The 20,869-nt window shown below is 43.9% G+C and overlaps 1 protein-coding gene across 4 annotated transcripts in view; it reads right to left on the reverse strand.

Moving 5' to 3' along the window:
* Positions 1-6,031: 6,031 nt before the first annotated feature.
* PRDM16 (PR/SET domain 16) overlaps positions 6,032-20,869 on the reverse strand; it is a 459,646-nt gene continuing 444,808 nt past the window's right edge. For 3 of the 4 annotated variants that reach the window (XM_019541250.1, XM_019541249.1, XM_019541252.1), the window contains 4 exons: positions 20,088-20,262; positions 17,382-17,612; positions 15,542-15,716; positions 6,032-12,570 (listed from right to left, as the gene is read on the reverse strand). In XM_019541250.1, the coding sequence (XP_019396795.1) occupies positions 12,436-12,570; positions 15,542-15,716; positions 17,382-17,612; positions 20,088-20,262 (716 nt within the window). In that variant the 3' untranslated portion in view covers positions 6,032-12,435. The remainder of the gene's footprint in view (positions 12,571-15,541; positions 15,717-17,381; positions 17,613-20,087; positions 20,263-20,869) is intronic. The other variant, XM_019541251.1, reaches the window with a different exon arrangement.

Here is a 20,869-nt window from a genome sequence, read left to right on the forward strand (position 1 = left end):
CACCCACAGCTGCAGCACGCCCCAATCCCCATCCCGCCCCAATCCCCAGCCCACCCAGAGCTGCATCCCGTCCCAATCCCCATCCTGCCCCAATCCCCAGCCCACCCGGAGCTGCAGCACGCCCCAATCCCCATCCCGCCCCAATCTCCACCTCACCCAGAGCTGCAGCATGCCCCAATCCCAATCCCACCCAGAGTTGCAGCACACCCTGATTCCCATCACACCCAAAGCTGCAGCACGCCTCAATCCTGCCTCACCTCAACCTGGAACCTGCCAGTCGTGTCTGCAGTTTACTCCAGCACCCATCTGACGTGCTAGAAGCAACCCTGGGCAGGCATCGGCATCAGCTGTGGACACTACCAGCAGGAGGGACCAGGGCATCTGCCTGGGTCCACAACTAATGCCATTGCATCATCACTGGGCAGAAGCAGTCCCAGCCGCCCGTGTGGTGACAGTCCCACCTGCCCAGAAATCAGTTGATGGGCCAGATTCACCCTACAGGCTGTATTGTCCCCTCCCCTAGTCTACATCCTTTCTGTAGTGGGGGGGACCAAAACTGGACACAGTACTCCAGATGTGGCTTCACCAGTGCTGAATAGAGGGGAATAATCACTTCCCCCAATCTGCTGGCAATGGTCCTACCAGTGCAGCTCAAGATGTCATTAGCCTTCTTGGCAACAAGGACACGCTGCTGACTCTCATCCAGCTCATTGTCCACTGTAACCCCCAGGCCCTTTTCTGTGGAGCTGCTGCTTAGACCATTGGTCCCCAGCCAGTACCGGTGCATGGGATTGTTCCATCCCAAGTACAGGACTTTGCACTTCTCCCTATTAAGCCTCATGAGACTTTGTTTGGTTCAATCCTCTAATTTGTCTAGGTCTCTCTAAATCCTAGTCCTGCCCTCCAGCATATCTACTACTCCCCGCAGCATGGAGTCACCTGGAAATTTGCTGAGGGTGCACTTCATCCCATCTTCCAGGTCATCGGTGAAGATGTAGAACAAAACCAGACCGACCTCTGGGTCACTCTACTTGATACCAGCTGCCAGCTAGACATTGAGTTATTGATCGCTACCGTTTGAGACCAATGTCCAGCCAGTTTTCTATCCACCTTACAGTCCATTCATCCAACCTGGACTTGCTCGCAAGAATGCTGCAGGAGGCCATATGAAAAGCTGAGGTAAAGTCAAGTTTATCACATCCACTGCTCTCCCCACATCCTCAATCCCTTTTTGAATGTGGCTGAACTGTGATCTTCCACCACTTCTGGGTTAGCAGCTCCACACCTGAATCACACATAGTGACAGCAAGAACTTCCTTTTGTTAGTTTTGAACTCCCTACCTCCTCATTTCATTTTGTGAGCCCTAGGACTGTGCTGATCCACTATTTTCCCAGGCCAGGGTCTTTGGGACCCCCACCCAGGGCCCACATCCTTAAGGACAAATTAACTATAGCCCCACTCCTGCCCAGGTGCTCCCCTGAAGCATAGGCCAGCTGGCCTAGAGTTCACCTCCTGAAGAGGTCCCTGACACCCCTCTGCTTTGCACAGCTCCCATCTGTGCACCTGGACTGTATGGGTGTGCGCATGTACTGTGGGAAGGGCCCGTCTGCACTGGGGCAGGGACCTGGCCCAAAGTCTTTGTGAAGTGGCCCAGCGGCTACCTCCCAGACAGCTTCACTGAGCTGCTGTTGCCCTGTCGGTGCCCTCACAGCCTCTCAAAGAAGAGGCCTCCAACCAGGGGAGCCAGTGGCCCGGTGCCCACACCCATCCTAGCAGAGGGAAGCAGTGGGCTCCAACCCAAGCTGAGAGCAGGGCTTGAACTCCCGGCTCAGCAGGCAGACCCCACTCCACAACCCAACCCCACACCACCAGCCAAAGCCTCCCTCCCTCAGTGGCTGCAGCGGGGGCGGTACTTGCAGTGTGAGGTGGCACCCCCAGGCACTGGGCTACAGCCAGCACCTCAGCCTGCAGCACCCTCATGGTGTCTGCTCTGGCCAGGCCATGGAGGGCACTGTCGCTCCACGCACATGGGGCTGAAGTCTGTCGGGGCAGCACTGCTCTGTGCCATGCTGCCAGCCCACCTCCTGGTGTCACTTGCATAGCACGTGCAGCCCAGCTCGGAAGCTCCCTGCCTCCCTTTGCACAGGTGCTAACTCCGTCGTGTAACACCTGCCCGAGGCTCTGCCTGCACTGGGCATGCTTGACCCTGGCACAACAGCTCTGATGCTGTCGGTGCGGGAGGCTTAGCTGGGTGGCTCTGGTCACTCTGTCGTGATACTCGAAGGCTGGCTGCAGCCCTGGGGCACGTGTACTACAGCCGGATAACAGCGTTTTCTGGAGCTAGTGCACCCCATAGGCAGGGACAGGCCAGTCAGATAATAACACAGGCTCACTCCCACTCTGGTAGAGGTGGTAGCATATGATCAAGCTTGTGCCTTCTCGTCCATGGCACCCATCACTGAGGCACCTGTGGTGCCAGTCGGAAACCCGACATCTGCCTTACCACTCAGAGCACCTCTAATCTAAGGTGCAGCTTCTGTTCCCTCACTGCCACCTGCCTCCAGCCCCTCTGAGCAGCAGTGTTTGGGGCTGTGACTCCTGTCATTTCCCCTGAAGCTCCCCGTCTGTGTCTCCCAGGGCAGTCATTTGCAGCTGGTTCCTCAGCATTTTCTGCATGTTGCTTCTACATCTTGATGTGCCAGCCTGGGGGAAAGTAAAAGCAGAGCTGCACTTTCAACCCAGCCTGGATCCTAACCTGAATCCAAAACCATTTCTTGTTGTCCAATTAACCTTAAATTATTTTTGTAATACAAATCGTCATGAATGCCTCTGCATCCTTGCATTTTGCTGAGCTGGGAAAGGGGAAAGCATAACTCTGGAGGAGTTGAGGGTAGGCTGTGATTGGCCTGCTAGTGTGGGTCACTGAAGCAGGCACGTTTCCTTACCTTTGGAAGTTGCCCCATTGTCCCTTAATGAGATCACTGACCAGGCTCTGCTGTCCATGGGCACAAGCTGCTGTGGGAAGGGGCATTTTCCTTTGTGATGAGGATTGCACTGGGAAGGAATTTGACGTGGGCGTTATCGTACCCACAACAACTAAGCTTTTCATTGCAGATCTTTTTCTTCATTATTTTCCTGACCTATTACATAGCGCCAATATTCATATGGGCATCTTCCCCCCTTGGGCTGTCTCCAGGAAATGTCTTTGCAGTGACCTTAACATGATACAGTGGGCCATTAGCAAGCCTGTTGACAGAAACTTTATGTCTTTGCTTTGTTTGGTGATAGTGGTGGGGGTAGCGAGTGACTGAACAGGGCATGTCTGTCTGTTAACGTTTCTCAGACTGGTTCCTTAGCCCATCTCTAGTAATACAAAAAGTGCCGTGCTGGCATCCAGAAGTGCCACTGTTGCCAAGGAAGCTTGATCAAGCTGATACGACTGGGAGGTTTGAGAGGTTGATAAGGACTTTATTCTGCTTTCAAGAGCTGTTCTTCTCAGACATGGGCCCAGCTTGCATCCCTAGCTCCAAGGAGCCCTGTGTGTGGAAAGATACAGAATCAGACCCAGGCTGACCTTTCTCCACCGCAAATTGAATAAAATTTAGTTCACCCTTGCCCATTTCTCATTATCCTTACACAGTACTTTCTGCGCCATCTCTACACTTCCTCTGGACGTGGAAGCACTTGGAAGAGTGGGAGTTGACATTACTGTAGTCTGCTATGTCCAGCTGTCAATGAGAAGGGACCAGAGGCCTCACAAGATAGGCTTTCTCTAGCAAGATTCTGGCAGGTCTGTGGGGTTTGGATAGGTGCTAGATGGCTGTCAGGTGTCATATTTTCCCATCTAAAAAAGAGGGGAGGGGAACAAACTCTTGGGTTTCTATTATCCTCATGGGCAGGCTTGCAAAATCACTTACAGCTTGTCCTGTAACGATCAGGGCAATCTCAGGGGTAATGGCATTGCTGTCATCCTGTTTTTTCCCACGTGAAGGTCACCTTGTGCAAAGGACCAACAGTGCTTACAATCTTAGCAGATGAGACAGGCAGGAGGTGGGAGGAAGGTATTTGTTGTATGTGTATTTGTCTACAAATGAGAGATGCTTTAGAAAAAGCAAGACGGTGGGTCAGGATGATTGAGGAGGAGGCATGGTCTGGTGATTAGGGCTGAGAGTCCTGGCTGAGGGATCCAGCTCAGATGCTGTGGCCTTGGGCTGTGAGCAGGACAGTTAATCTTGTGTTTTAGGAGAAGCCCATGACTCGACTCCCTGAAGCGCACACCCTTCACAAGTATTTCTCTTACCATACTGCTCCTGGGTGATGCTACTGATGTTACGCATCTGACTGCACACTTTTCCTTGCACTGCCTGCCCGTCTCACTGGCTGAGATTGTAAGAAGCAGGGACCCTTTCTTGTGACAGGCCTAATCAGCACATTGCAGCCCACAGAGAAAGCATGGATCTCAAATGCTGTGCATGCCTCCCACAATTAAAAAGGTGTATTAGCGTGTGTGACAAAATATGAGGTTATCCACATTCAGAGTAGCTGGCCCAATATGTCAGTAAAACCTGACTACGGTCCACAATACCGTGTGGATCTACACAACTTGACAACATACATTTCCCTGGGAACAGAGCTTTCCTTGACATCCTCTTCCCCTCCTGTTGATTTTTTTTCCTCTCCCTTTCCTAAAAATGGGGCCTTTTTCTTGCTGGTTTATGGTGAGGCTCACGTGCTTTCTGGACGACAAAGTCCACTTGTCAGCAATATTCTCTTAAAAGTCTCTGTTCTCTTCCCTCTAAGGCCTGCCTGACAATCGCTCTATTATCAGAGCTTTCTTAGCCAGTAGATTCTTTTTTTCCCCCCTTCCCCTCCAGGGCTAATAAGGAGAGAGGTTGCCAGCCTCCACAGAGATGCAGAGGATTTCAACTCAGAATTCAGCAAAGACTGCAACCCTTATATGGCAAACTCCAGGGAAGCGCTATTATGTTGTATGTTGGATACCATCATTTGATCACTATGAATGACTTTTTGAAGCACAGACCATTCATCAGTTTTGAAATTCACATCATTAGTTCAAAGACCCTGCTTTCAAGTCATTTTTGCTCCCAGTGCCCCCGCTGAAACATCTGACGGCTATCACTAGATAGTTCTCTAATGCTCTGCTCATAGTGCTACGGAAAAAATATGCTCAACCTACTTAAACAGCTCACAGATTCTTCCCCTAAAATCATACCTCCTCCCCAAAATCTCCTCTCCTTTTTGTCCCATGATAGCCTCCCCCACCAGTCAGAATTTTCTAATAAAAAGGTGCCTCCTCTCAATGCTGTGACATTTGGTGGCATTGGCCATTGCCAGACCATGGAGCAGACTCAAGGGAAGAGGCGAGATGCTTGTTTTACCTTTTTTATCCTTCTCCAAACCTCCAGAAGATCTGTTCAAAAGATCACTCACTGCATTTCAGATTAAGACAAGTGAAATATTAGTGAGCTAAGCCCCTGTGGAGATGAAGTAGGCTCATTAAAGTCATTCTACCATACTTATTTACCAAGTCAGTGTCCTGCCAACTTAGGGTGCTTGCTGTTCAGCTGGCCACCACAAATACTTGACAACTGACAAGTGAGTTTGTGGTGCGAGTACTGCCACAAATGCTGCAGATGGTTAGATGCTTCCCCACCCTCAGCGTGGTGCTTTGTCCTCCCATGAGGAGTAGCACTGCTGCTCCTTCGAAGCCCTTAATGTGGTATGGTGAGCACTGGAGGACTGATTCTCTTTGTTGATGTGACATGTCACATGCAATGGAGGGAGTTACAGAGCTGCTTTGCCCTTGAATCTAGCAACCAAACAGCATAGTGTGGGAGGGACAAGGAGGGTGGATATTGTCTTTCACAAATTAAAACCACGTTTCCATAACACTTTCCCTTAATGTAAAAGCATTACAAAACCCAGGCCCGATCACCAGACTATTTCCAAGCATCCCCCTTCTCACGTGTGGCACTGCGCTTTGCCCAAGAAAACTCTCAGGGCCATGGCTTAGAAAAGCACACAGGTTTATTGCATATCAATCTCATGTATAAATTCATTGTAGCATTGGAAAGATTACATTTGGTATACATTCCTATTCTACAGCATTAACCTCAAAATCAGCTTTCCTAGTCATTATTTTAAAGGAATTTCTCTACACAAGTACATTTGTCTTTTATCACAAGCATCAAAATGAAATTTGTAAAATCGCTTTTTTAATTATTTTCTACACTTCATTTCTTTTTATTTCATTATGCTCCCAACAAAGCGATTTCATATTAATTAATAACTGCCACCTCTTTTTCTTTTTTTTTTCCTCCTTGGCAGTTCAAGGCTTCTAGCCTTGGACGCAAAACCTAATCACATATACAATAAGTGCATCTACGGAATTTTTTTTCTTTTTAATAAAAATTTCACAAACAGACACAATAATGACTGCTAAACACAAGTCATGCACAGTTTACTTATAAACATAACAGAAGCAATATACAATCAAGAATGATATGGAACAAGCACCATCCTCTTTCTCAATGTTTTTTAAACATTTTATGAAAACCAGACATTTACAATTGATTTTTTTTTTAAAAAACACTATACAGTCCTAAAGGAAAAAAAAACTAAATCAAATCTGTATTGTAACAATGGGAGAAAGAATGACATAGGATGCACGGATTTATGATTCTTGCAAGCACAATATATATATGTTTTAAATTACATCTTCTGCAGGCTGGAAATGACATCAGGGCAGAACATCTCTTGCTTTCAAGAGAGCAATGAGAATGTAAAATACATTGAGAAACATCTTCAAAATTACTTTGTTCACATGTGAATTGCACATTTGGAAATCAGAGCTGCCTTTTTTTTTCTATCTTTTTCTTTCTTTTTTCCAAAAGTGGTAATAGGAATCAATGACAGAATAAAGACAAAAGAAATCTTGGAATAATTCAATAACATTTTAATCACAGTATCACTCAACACTATGGAGAAACAGTTTCATGGCTTGGTGAAAAACACTACTGACCATTTAGGGGCAAAGTTTTTGCCCTCATATTACCAGCACAGATCTGAGCAGACTGTTTCACTCCCTGCCCATTTTTAAATGGGCAGCAAAGTGCAGGTTTCTACACCATGATGCTTCCCCCTTCCCCCGCCACACACATACAAAAATACAGCACATAAAAATTGAATGTAATTCAGTAGATTGAAGTAGGCTGGAGGGGCTGAAGGGGGCTCACAGTCCAGTGCTTTGATGCTTAGAGTCTAAACATGTTAATATGTCATCGTGCAAGTGCTTTTATTAATGCTTCATATAAAATGAGAGAGAAGCAGTTTTCAGTAAGTCTGTTGAAATTCTAAGTGCTGATTTGGGGGAAATTGAAAAGTTCTGCTAATCAGTTTGAAGCAGGACAGAAATCATAACTTTGTATTTTGCCTCGAACGCAGCATAGCAAATTCAGCTCATGTGTGGCTGTTAACCCTGTTTTGTTTTGCTTGTTGCTAGTGCACTGCCGTCACACCTGTTGTGGTCTAAGCAGCAGTAATTTTTCCTTGAAATCAATGGAACATAGGACACAGCCGGTGCATTTGGAAGTAGGCACCTGAAGCCTGCAGGAGCCCAGCAGGCATCCTCTACAGAAACATTCCTGGTGCATCTAACAACAAATCCTGGACTCATCCGGTACATCCAGCAACAAAGCGGATGCATTCGACCTAGATGTACTGGAGTGCCAAGTAGCACAGCAACAGCATTGCTCTGGGAATACTCTGCACCAATCCCATGACTGACGTCATTGTTTCGAAGGCTGGTATCTGAGTGAGCAACACAAAGGAGCAGCAAGGACAGCAAACCACTTTTTAACGCTTGTATTTAGCTCGTCTATAAAGTATCTACATTCAAAGTAGCTATAACAGAAGGAAGGGCCCATCAACATACGGTTCCATTTCAGCAGTACGGAACAATTTGGCACAGCCAGAGGCTCGTCCATGGCCTCAGCTGCTGATCGATTTGTCGGCTCATCCCTTGTGACAAAAGCAATGATGTAATGCGTCCCATTCCCTCCCTTTGCTATGGTGGCAATGTTGTTACCTACTGGAGCTGCAAAAACAGATTAAAGCAGTAGTGCCCGCCCCCCAATAGTTGGTGGCCGGGATCATGTCTACGATGGTACCCTTGATTTCAAAGAAATACCAAGCTGCATTTGCTCTAACTACACAGTCTGATATATCACATTGATAGCATTGCTTCCTGAGCATAATGCATTAGTGGTGCAGGGTATATTTGAGCTGCACTGCTCCACATGCAACTGAAACTAGGGACCCAGGTTTTTCTCATGGCTAGCGCTAAAAAATAATTTCAATTCTGATGGTAGGCTCCGTCTTGTCTCTATTTATTCTAAACGTAAGCAAGTCTCAGGAAACATCCTTCAAAGTAAGATTAAAAAACCTGAAAAAAACAAACATCAGCTACAAATTGGAACACATTTTAAGTGCAATTGAAGGAGGGGTTAACGGATAAATATAAACTCAACTAAGCATTGTGTTTGTTACGTTACTGAAAAAAACCCTAAAACAGGTCATCAGAACTGGTTTAGAGATCCTAACATTGGCAGAGAGACCAGCTATAGGAATATTTTTTTAAAGTAACAGGAAACTGAAAAGAAAAAAATAAATTATTTTATGATTTTTAAAAGATCTTTCATTTTTGTAAAGAAGGGCAAAGTGTGCGTCAGCCCCTGCTCACAGCGATCAGAAGATCAGCAGGACTGCTCAGTGCAAGCAGGGATGGCACAGCCTCCTTTGTAGAGACTAAGGGAAAAGGGACACAGAGTTCAGAGCTTTTCCTACATTCTTCTTCTGAAGAAGCAATGCAAACAACAGCAGGGCTGAGTTTGTACCCTGGAGGGAAGACAAAAAAGGTCTGTGTAACACTTCTGTTAGAGCCTCTGTGCTCATTTGGAGACACCTGGCTGCCCTGTCATCCCCTCATACGGAGGAGCAAAGCTAAGGAGAACTGGTGTCAGTGACTTTCAAACAAAACACCAAAGGACTCTTGCTCTTTGCACTTGATCCTACAAGTGGCAGAGCACTCTGGCCCCAATCCAGAAAGGAATGAGAGCACATGCTTAGCTTTAACACATGAATAGTCCCATTGACTTCACAAAGATTTAGGCACATGCGTAAGTACTTTAACTGAACAGGGATTGATTTACTTCTAAGTTTAAAGTTAGGTACACACTTAGGTGTTTTGCCAAGCTAGGGGTTTATAGTGCCCACTGCTGATCACAGGAATGAGAGACTCTAAAGCCCGGTCCTAGAGATGATCACATAAGTACTCCTACCAAGTACAGTTGTGAGTACAGTTACAGACATGTAAGTGTCTACAGATTTGAGGTTCTCACCTGGGAAGGTCCTTTTAGGGTATACTTGTTTTTCAGAGCAAAGATTAAACCAACCCTATGTGGGTGACAGCCTTGCTATGGACTATGGAGTTCTTTTTTCAGAAGAATAACCTTTTAGCTCTAGTAATTAGACCTGGTGCTTTTGCAAATGGCTATAAACTCTAATGGAATCAGCGTTATCCTGCAACTACCCATCTACACTTCTAGATTCGTGTTCCAGGTATTTACAAAGTGTAGATTGTTTATATTTAAAAAAAAAAATTATACTGGCAGGATTTTTCTTCCACTCTTTTATATAAATAAGCATTGATTAGTTTTTAACATATGGCACATTTGCATTGTATGGCATCCTGGCCACAATATGGATTTTCACAGTTGTTTTTATTTACACTTCTCCTTGCTTTTTTGAGTTTTGATTATTTTGTCCTATTAAGGGCATTTGGGGAGGGTTTTTTTTCTGGTTATGATATTTTTTCCCCCAAACAAACAAAATAAAAGAAATAAATAGAACACTTATTCTAAATGCAAATGTAATTGAAACTCAAATTTAACAAAATACATGATTGTCTGGAAAATCGGCAGCAAGAACAGCAGGATTATTTAGGGTCATTTGGCACATAAAAATATCTTCCTACTCCCTGGTTATCAATCATACAACATACAACCTTAATTACACAATTTTGGTCCTTCACTACATACTTATATTAACATTATTTCTTCACAATAATGATATCTAATGCAAAAAATACTGTTAAGGAAGAAATAAAATAAGAAAAGAATTAGAAAAACTTACAAGTTATATACAGATTAAGGTAAATTCCATCAGGAAAAGAACAATTAATTATTATTTTAAATTGGCCCCTATGGGAATAATTTAAAGCCCAAGTGAATGGGAAGTACTGTTATGTTATACCATAGGCAGATGTGCCAGGGTTAGGAATGTTCCATCTGACTCCTAGAGACTGGTTTCTCCTGACATTGTCAGTTCTTGGGCTACACCTCGCCAAGAGCTTTGTGCAAACATTTGAAACAGGGGAGTTAGTTACATATCGCTATTGGATTTGGAGCTTCGGCACTTATATGCGGTGACTTGGAGAGGCATGCAGGAGAGATGTCCCTCTCTGAGTGAACGGGGGGAATAATTTGATACTGCTAATGAGCCTTTCATTCCTTTTACCCGAGAGGCACACAAAGCACAGTGCCATGAGCCATCCAACAGAGGCTCCTGGCATGCTAAAACCCAGCCTCATGTCTTGAAGTGTGGCCCACTAAGATTGCAGGCCCCAGAATACAATGTTCCATCCTAACCTGAGCAGCTACCTCAAGATGAAGCACAGCATGCAGGGACCTCTGCTCCAGCGATCGCCTTCTCCATGTTCAATAGCATAGCAGCTGCAGTCTGTTCCGTTACAGATAATACCAGGGCAGGGAGCAAATTTATAAATACTGACCAGCAGATGCATTTACTATTGTGAGTTAGTTCCTCAGAAGTTGGCTAGTGACCCAGTTCTGCAGATACTCAGAAGCGGCCTGGCCCACAGTCCACTGAAGTCAATGGGAAAACTCCTATTGACACCAATGGACTTTGAATGAAGGCTTTAAGCAACTGGGTCATCAGTGCACCTCAAGGACCTTAGTAAGTCGCTGATACAGCACATTGAATGGGCAAGTTTGTGGCACCCTTGCTGTTATTAAAGTTTCAGGCCAGAGAGAGCCCTAATTCTATGATAAAATACCTAGGAATTTCTCAAACGTAAGCCACAAGCATCATCAGTGTTGCCAATGTAATTCCTTGTCATGTTTCAACCCCCCTTGTCATAATTATTTTCAAGTTTAGTTTTTACCTATAAAATACCAGCTAAAATACCAGGTGGCTATCACAACGCGGAAATAGCACAGACACGCTGCAATATTCCTGGAGGCTGTTTTGTGTCAGCCAAAAAGCTGAGACTTCTGAGCAATTTAAAATCATCCATAAAAAAATTTGCAAATAGATTTAGATTCAGAAAGATGATACATTTTCTTAGCCACTTGTTTAAGTAGATCTGTACTCATAAGCTTACTAAAAGCCAAGAAATTTTAGGCATGTTATCAAAATGATGAGCCGAATTATGGCAGGGTGCTGTGCATAAGCAACCACCAACAAACCAACATGAGGGCATGGGGCAGGGGTTTCTGCCAAAATCCAGGCTCCCACCAATACAGCAGGGCTCTCATTCTAAAGACCCTCTGGGAGAAGTGACAGAGGGGTGGGTTTTCCAGGGCAGAGCTCACAAGGCACAGTCCACTGTTTTGTCCAATGCAGCTAAGTCCCCAGCTCCAGCAACACTCCTGGCAGATATGATCCCAGCTGTAGGGGATCCCGATTGCCTGCACTGCAGACTCACTGCACCATTTTGCCTTGCATGTATATGTTCTGTTGGGGATGATGGCGGACGTGCGGAGGGGAGGGTGGAAATCTATGCAGATGCAGAATTTCAATCTCTTTAAAAGAGGCAAGTTAAATAAAATGGGCCCAACTTTGCTCTTCCTTGGTATAATTCCAGTAACCACATTTAGAATTACACCAGGGACGGATGTGATCTAGTTTCATGTTTTCCTTGTTGCAGTTAGTCAACTGAACTGAACGGATGGTGGAGAGTCACATGGTTTCAAGTGTGAGTTTAGAAGGAGACGCTAGCTGGCTCAGCGGTATTGTCTTGCAACTCTGAGGGGGCCAATATTTGATTGCACCAATGCAATTCCCGTCTTGTTAACACTATCCTTAGCAATGGTGGGGTCCTAGGGCAGCTTCAGGGCTATCCGGTTTGGAGAGTTTTGTTCCGACACGTTTGAACTGAACAGCTGCAGAGAGAGAAAACTTCAGGAGCTGCAGATCACACATGACAGGTTTCTTTCCCCAGCTGCCTGCCCGAGGCCCTGGGATCCATCTTCTGATTGCTGGAATTTCTGATAGGGCAATCACAGCACCGCGGCTGCCTCACTTGGACTCTGACCCAGTGCCTTCTCGACCTCTCAGAGGTGGTTAATGGGGTTAAAGGTCCCCGACTCTGAAGCTGCTCCTGCCATGTTCAACCAAGCATCCAGAGAATTCTGGGAGGAAGTGTGGAGGGGAGCATTCTCAGAAAGGGACATCATCATTGCATAAGCCTAGAGAAGGAAAACACAGGTGGATAAATGGGTGACTCAAACTCAGGACATCCTGGACTCCCCCAGGGCAAGTACAGTCTCATTTAACTATTCACATTCCAGAATGCCAAACAGGCAGACAGCATTGGTCTGGGCTGGCAGCCCTGCCTATCAGTCAGTTCTTGTCCTCCCACAAACTTTGGATTTTGCCATAGAGTTTAGGAGGCAGCAATGGGCCTACACAGGCAAACCTGCCACCTCCCTCTGTCTCCTCAAATCCCCACCTTTGTGCCAGGGCCTGGCACTTGATAACAAATCCTGACATATGCTTCCAGGCCCCTCTCCTATGGGACATAACTCCTCCCAGGGAATATCTCCAGAAGCCAGCACTTTGGCCCATTTCCTTTACATGGTTTTCAAAAACGGACATATCACAGTGCATGTGACTGCCAAAATATAAAGCTGCACTGTAGCATGGTGCCCCCCTGCCAGCTCACATACAGTCTTGCCCCTCAACAGGGACTAGGTTTTGGAGCACAAGCCCCCGGCACTCTCACATTCCCATGTAGGGTCATGATCAGTATAACTGTGTGATAAGACAGGACACATGCGTGTACATGACAGGAATTCCTTGCCATGAAAAACTAGCTTTTGGAAGTTTCTGTGGACAGGTGAGAGTATAATTCTAGATGAGGTTCAGCTACGTCACAGCAAAGGTCAGGGTATGGCTTAGAGAACAGGAGCTTTGTATATGGCATCTGCTTAATTTGCTGAGCAACTCTGCTAGGTCTGGATGGACTTGTAGCCTGTGCAGAGGGAATGGGGTATATTTATGTGCAGTATCTGCAGGTATGTTATCAGGGCCCCAAGTCCATGCTTGTGTGCTTTCCTCCAAGGCTACCTTGTGAAAATGTCTAGAGAAGAAATAAGCTGGGGCTTCTGGTTATGGCATGATAATTGGTTTGTTTTACTGTTCTCTAGACCTTTCTCTCCTTGTCATTTGCTTGTCTTATCCACTTTTTGCATTGTTAACACTTAAGCCCCAATCCTTCAAAGACTTATGCAGGAACTTTACATGATGAGGATGTGAAACTGAAGGGAGCCACCCATAACATTAAGAAGATATATATGCATCAGTCTTTGTGGGATAGAGGACCAGGACTGCAAGTTCTTCCGGGCAGCACAGTGTTTTTCCTCTACATCGCTGCAATGTTTAGCACAGTCATCTCTAGTTGTGGTTGTAAAACAAACTTAATCATAATCATCATCATTGTAGTAAACAGAACTCCAAACCCAACCTTTTGGAACATGTGCCTATTTAAATTGCTACAGAGAAAGCCAAACAAAATGAACTGAACAGTAAGACTGCCATGCTTTGCTGACTGAGTAAATGTTGTGTGCTTTTTTTTTTTTTACCATACTGCCTGCATTTAACATGTGCGCATCAGAGAGTCTGAAACTATTTGAGTGACCCTGCCTCTCAATATGTGGTATGTCTTCCATCTCCCTTTCTACAAAACTGTTTCTAAAAACAATGACACATCACACCTACTATTGCAGTGAAAAAAAGAAAAAAAACAGGTGTCCCAAGATAGTTAGTAGAGTCAGCATATTAGTAAAAAGGACACAAACAGAGGGCATGCAAGTGCCTTGTTTGAAACTTTAAATGCTCTTTACCAGAAAAGAAGTTCTCTCCCTCCTTCATATGCCAAACCCCCTTAAATGCATCTAAATCCACAGTGAAGACCATTTCAATCACTTCCCGGAGGCAGTGCCTTTCCTTGTCTGAAGCTTAAGTAACCACAATAAAGTACCTTTAGGGTGTCCAGTACAATTCTGTCTGACCTTAGTTAAAGACCTATCTGTGTTACATGACTGAATTTAGCAGCTCAGCTGGCTGGTCATTTAAGTTAGCCGTCACTGCAAATCCTGTTCCTTGGAGCTCAAAAAGGAAATCCAAGTGCAGTAGCTGATTGTCCCAAATGAAACCTGAAGCAGACACTTTGTTAAGTATGCTCAAATCTGCATTAGTATTGAAGAGAAATATTGAAACTGCATGGGTTTGTTTTATGCAGTTCAGAAGGACAGATTGAGGGCAAAAAGCTGAAGTTTCGGTTAGACAATTTCTCTGAGGCGTATCTCAAAATGTGCCCTTCATTCTAGGAATTGTGCTAGATAACTCAGAATAGCTTCCTGGTAAGACCTTTTTCTGTTTGGATAAGGTGCAGGTATCAAGAGACTTGAGCAGTATTTTTGCTTCAAGTGAAATCAGGGAGCACAGAGCATACAGCTTTTCTTTAAATATGAGTTCTTCAGAGTCTCTCAAACTTCAAGATACATTAGGATGCCATTTGAGTTTTGACAGAAAGCTGGGCTTGGTTTTTGTTTGTGTCTACATGGTTCATGGCTTATTGCTAGTGAGGCAGAGTTTTGTTTTGAAGTTCTTTTCAATAGGAGCAACCAGTACAGAGATAAAGATAATGCCTAATGCACAAGGAAGTTGCATTTTCTGCTTGGATAGATGCTACTCTCCAAGAAAGTCTAGAAAAACTATTATTCATTAGATTTGTTATCCCTATTGTTAAATTATGTTATACTGTACTGGTTTCAATAGGACAGCTCCTTAGCTGGAGCTATTCCAATACATATCAGTGGGTGAGTTGGCTGAAAGCTTGTAGTTATCACCTTTCTATATACATTTATATACAGAAAGATCAACTGATGCCCCTGTATCTCCACACAACTCATATTCACTCTACAGGGTTGATGGTCAAGGAGGCTGATTATATGCGGCCTAAGTTAACAGTCCCACTCCTGTTTCTTCTGGACTGCAACATAGCTGCAAGCAGACGCAGTTCCCAAATTAGTGACCATCAGAATTCCAACTCAGCGCAGAGAGAAAACCAACCGAGCTCAGGGAACACACTGCTGATCACTATTCCCGTGGCAATGCTGGTGGCAAGCTAGGTGAAATGTTCTGTCATATACCTACCTGGTTTTTAGCCTGCCTGTACAGAGTCTGTTTTATTGTCTCAGAGTCTAAGGTGGAATTAAACACATCTTTAACTTCAAATGCTTCCTCGGCTGCTTTGCGAAGATCCAGCCCCTTCCCAAAATTCGGCATCTGCTCCAAATCTAACAAGCCGGCTTCGTCCTCCTCAATACACCTGTACCAATGACCAGGGGAAGGGGTTGACCTGTTGTTAGCTCATCGCGCCGTTTACAGTCTAGCCAATGTGAGTTTTGCTAACTCAGCGCCTGCATGCACATAACATGGGGTTCCCACAAGCCACATGCATGAATAGACAGACAAACGGACAAGAAAACAACACATGATACTGGGAGCAAACCAAAAACAGAAAGCATGGTTATGCGCCTACACTGCAAGCATTAGTGCAAGCACATGTTCTGTCGTTCAGTGTGGAGACCATTTTCATTCAGATTCCCTGTGCTTAGAAGTATGGTTTTTATCTGTTCCTGAAAAAAACCTGGGGCATCAACAATAGCTTCTGGGTAGCTGCTGCTTCATTGTCTCCATGAGTAATAGGATATTTAATTGGAAACACTTTGAATATTACAGCATTTTGCATCAGCAGATAACAAAGCATCATTCATTTACAAATGAGAACTATGGCACCAGGCAAGCTAAGGCCCACATTTTTGCAAGTGGATTTGCATTTTTGATACCTCAATTTATGACCCAAATTTAGACTCTTGGGACCTGATTTTTGCAAGTCCTGACAATACTGGTCATAGTCATGGTCACTTGGGCACTCCAAACTTGGGCATCCAAAAGAGTCTTTCCTGAAAATATAGGTTTCAGTGAAAATTCATGCAGAAACAAATCGGTGGCAGAGCCAGGGTAAAGGTTTCATCCCCTAACTCCTTTCTTTCTGCCCTGTTCACTGAACCACACCCTGAATGGACTTCAACATGCCAGCTCACAGATGCAATGAGTGTGAAATGCAAGTAGTTAAGCAATCAAAAGGAAAGAGAGTCCCTTCACTTTCTGTGTAGTCAAACAACTATATTTTGCTGTGTTTTCCAATGCAAAATTATCCTTTCACACTTTTCTGCCTTGCAGTATACATTTTAACATACACTCTTCTGCAGTAGGCAGTCAGCTATCTTGGCTTACAAAGCTTTGCATTTTCAGCCTCAGAAGTGGAACAAAACAGAAGAGAAGCAGCATAGGTCTCCTTTCCTTTCAATATTTTGATTACATTTTAAGATATTGTCCTGAACAGGTCTGTTTGGTGGTGTATGAACCAGGATACAGAGCACGCATGGACACAAAAATGAAACAAGAGCATGGGGACACATTCACTCAGCCCAGAAAAGAGTGACCCCACTGACTCCACTGAAATCAATTCTGTGCCCCAGGTACCAAGATAATAAGACACTGCCATTTTGTTGTAAATAAGATGGATGGTACACTGGAAAACCTGACAGTTTGCATGCTCCTATCATCCACACCTGGCACTGCCTTCTCCCTGACAAGTGTTCTGAAAACAGACTTTATCTGTTGTGCAGAAAGAAGATTTCATGCAAATTTTGAGGAGGCTCCTTTTTGTCAGGTGCTAACTATTTACCTTCCTGGCACACACCTTTTCAGGCCTTGTCTGTGTCTTATTAGAGTTTTGCCTTTCAGTGCATTTCCCCCTTCTGATTTCCATGATGGTGAAAATGAAATACCTAGGGTGGATGCTGTGCTCAAACTGGAGGTATGAGTCATGGTGTAAAAATAAAGTGATACTGCTCATGACCTGTCAACAACACAAGGCCAGAAATTAAACCCGGGCATGTTTTACAGAGGACATAGCCTAACCCACCTTCGGGTATGGTCAAAGCTCATGGTGAGGGATGTGGGTTCTTCATCCTCCTCATCCTCAAATGTTCCTCGGGGCTCTGTTGTGGGCGATACTGTTTCCTCCTGCGATTTCCCTGTCAGGCTGTCATCATCTTCCTCTTCCAGTTCTTCATCTTCATCATCCACATCTTCTGCTTTCTCACTTGCTAATCCATGACATTGGGAGCTGCCATCTATATCTTGGATTTCTGGCCTGAAAGGTTTGATGACAAGATAATCAAGATGTCAGCTGAGTACAGTAATACACTTCCATTTGGATGCAGGACTTAGGCATTTAATTCTACATTTGTTATTTATGGTTTCAAAAGCTGGACACAGAAAAGACTTGTGAGATAATCCACTCTTGTATGGTCAGTAAAAAAACCTTCTCTATCATTTCTATGGGCTGATGAGACAAATCAAATATACTCCATTCCTAGATGCTTCTTAAAACTAGATTTTGTCTGGTTTGGGTTTTAGAGACAATGTTTATTTCCACCTTTTAAGATTATACATTTTGTGGGAAAAGAGTCATGTCTTTGTGCTTTTTGATGTACAGACCAAAATAATAGTTTCCTTAGGGACAAAGTTCTACAGTCATACAGAGGAAATTTCCTAAATGTGAACCTGAATGACCAAACTAAATTCCCTTTTTTGCTACTATTCCTAATTAAATCTATGTGGACAAAGGGTATCTAAGCTGCCAGTAAAACTTAAATACCCCATGTTAGATTACTAATGTCCTGACTGTAATGATACATAAACTGAATGCACTGAGATAATATGAGATGGAATGATACAAATTTAACTTCATCATCCAGAAAGTTTCCACAGCAAAGTGAATATTAAAATCAAGAATGTCCTTGAAGGCTTTTGTTTAATATGGATTACGCTGGTTATACTCATTATGCAGAGCTCCCACAGAAACATTTTGGTTTAAAAAAAAACCCCAAACACTTCAAACTTGATATCAGCATTACATGGCTATTTGTGAAAACAACAGAGTAGCAGCAACATAATTACAACTGGCCTGGAGTGGAGTGACATTTGTACAACACAGAATGTCCTTTTGGGTCTTTCTGTAGATTAAATATCACTCTGTCAAAATAAGGTTTAAAAAATTAAGGGGAAACTCAGATGTTTTCCAAGCCCTGGATCTTGTCACTTAGTCTAAACACATCAGCAGCATGTTTGTTTTAGAGAATTTTGATCAATTTTCTTTAAGGTACAGGCCCAAATTTGATTCTCCCTGTGGATCAATTATATCAGCCTGCTGAGGACTTCTGTTCTTGTCTATTTTTTTGTCTACATCAGGCACAAGGTCAAAAGATTCTGAATTTCCCCCAGGAAATGGCAGTGAACTTTTTTCCCCTGTTTTATTTCTGAGTGTGCAACCTAAACAAAAACTCTTGTATGGAATCTATTTATGACGGTATTGTTTTGTATTTGATCCAGGCCTGAAATGAAAGCCACAGAACTGGGGAAAAAAATGAAAATGCATCTAAATTTAACACTTTTACAAGCCCTCTGGGTGAAGCTAAGTAGTGCATTCCCCACGCAAAATTCCAAAAGGATATTGTTGCTATGGTGGCAGCCGGGAACATAATGCTGCCAAGCGGGGAAGTTCAGAGCTACACATAGCAGAGACATCCAGCATCTGCCCAATTTCTCCGCTTGTTAACTTAATGGAGGTTCATGATGGTGGTGACCTACTGTAGGGGTATGTGGGATCCAATGCCAGCGTGGGCTAGTCTGAAACTGAGTGACTTTCAGAGAGGGAGCCAATGAAAGGGGAGGTCAAAGGGCTAAAATGAAGACCTACTGTGAGCAGCTGACTTTTCAGGGAAGCTGGGGGAACTGCATCATGTTCAAAGAGGTCTAGATTTGGCCAAAGGATCCAAAGTAGGGAAGGAGGGGAATCATGAATTGATCCTACAGGACCACATTAAGGCAGTGGAGGATAGTGAAGAAGAGAGGTTGGTGGTTTTGTGAAGCCCTGTATTTTTGGTGGATCAAGGCCTCAGTTAATTTTAAGCCTCTGCCATGAATGAGACAATTATCAAGCCCTTTTTATAGGAGGGAACACTTTCTTTTATATGGAGAGTGTTTGGGTGGAAGGAGTGGGACATCTGACTACAGAGCTTGCAAACAGGGGCTTAAGATCAGGTTTAGCAATGGAACATGGAAATGGGTTCATGTCTATCCATGAAGGGTAAAAAAACACTTGTGTGGGAAATACCTGGGTCACTACACATTTTGATTTGTTGACATCAATAATGCCATATTCCCACCCATTACAGCAGGCACACTAGAAATGAGACAAAGAGATTGCATGCTTCTGTTTCCTTAGGCAATAATCTCCCAGCCTTAGTGAGATGGATTAAATTGTGTGAGGTCAGGTGAAAGGTCAACACCACTAGATTTTTTAGTTAGGGAAAAATAAGGTTTTTACAGGACAGTCCTTTTGGGTTCACTCTGCAGGATACAGAGGGAACAACCACTAGGCTGCATTCTCCCCAGATATACTGCCACTAGTTGGTTCCATGAATTGTGACTACTTTCTACAGTCTCTAGACTGAGAGTATAGTTAGATCATTGTTTTTACGCATTCTATTTAAGTCCTAAATATTCCCGTAAATCAGCCAGTTATCTCATGGGTATCGTAATGTGATTTTATTGACTTATTTACCTTTTATCTGCTAAAGTTGATGCTTGATTCATCTCACTATTTGCAATAAAATTTCTGATTTCGGAGAAATACGAGTCCTCTTTCTCGTCTAAAAGTGCATGGTTGTCGGATTCCGAGTTTGGAGAGGAGGCACTGGTCCCAAGGTGGTTTGTGATGACTCCAGAATGCTGACTCACTGGACACGAGAGCAATCAGGGGAGAGAATCAGATACTACCAAAACTGCTACCCAGAGAGTCCAGGAGGAATATTTATGCAGTACATCACTTAGTGTATATTGAGAATTTAAACACTAGAGAAGTTTCAAAAATTAAAAATAGTATAACTATGTTTTTTCTTAACTTAAAACGCCCGGAGATTATTCATTTGTTAATATTTAGCATGTATGGAATAAATGCACTTGCCAAGGTGTGTCCACTCTAAAATTCTCTTTCTATTTCTTCTGAGCTGAAACACATTTAATGTAATGTGTAGGTTCCCTTCCCCACTTTTTCTTATTTTTCAAAAAAATTCTACCCGCCTTTTTAAATCAGAGCCACAGCTTAAGTCTTTTTTTTTTTTTTTGCATTAAAGTGATTCTTTTAGATAAATGCTTATTGGGCCGATTGCTCTTGAACATCTCAGCATCATTAGTAAATGTGTCCTCAGAAGCCCCTTCTGAGGCATGCGGTATGATCACTGCCTTTTTTTTCCTTTGCAGAGAGACAAGGAAAAGTCACAGACAGTTTTAAACTCCAAAATTGCACAGGGCAATTGTGGCAGAGCTGAGAACTGAATCCAGAGC

The sequence above is a fragment of the Crocodylus porosus genome, unplaced genomic scaffold, assembly GCF_001723895.1.
Source record: "Crocodylus porosus isolate Cpor-Errol unplaced genomic scaffold, CroPor_comp1, whole genome shotgun sequence".
Taxonomy (NCBI): Eukaryota; Metazoa; Chordata; order Crocodylia; family Crocodylidae; genus Crocodylus; species Crocodylus porosus.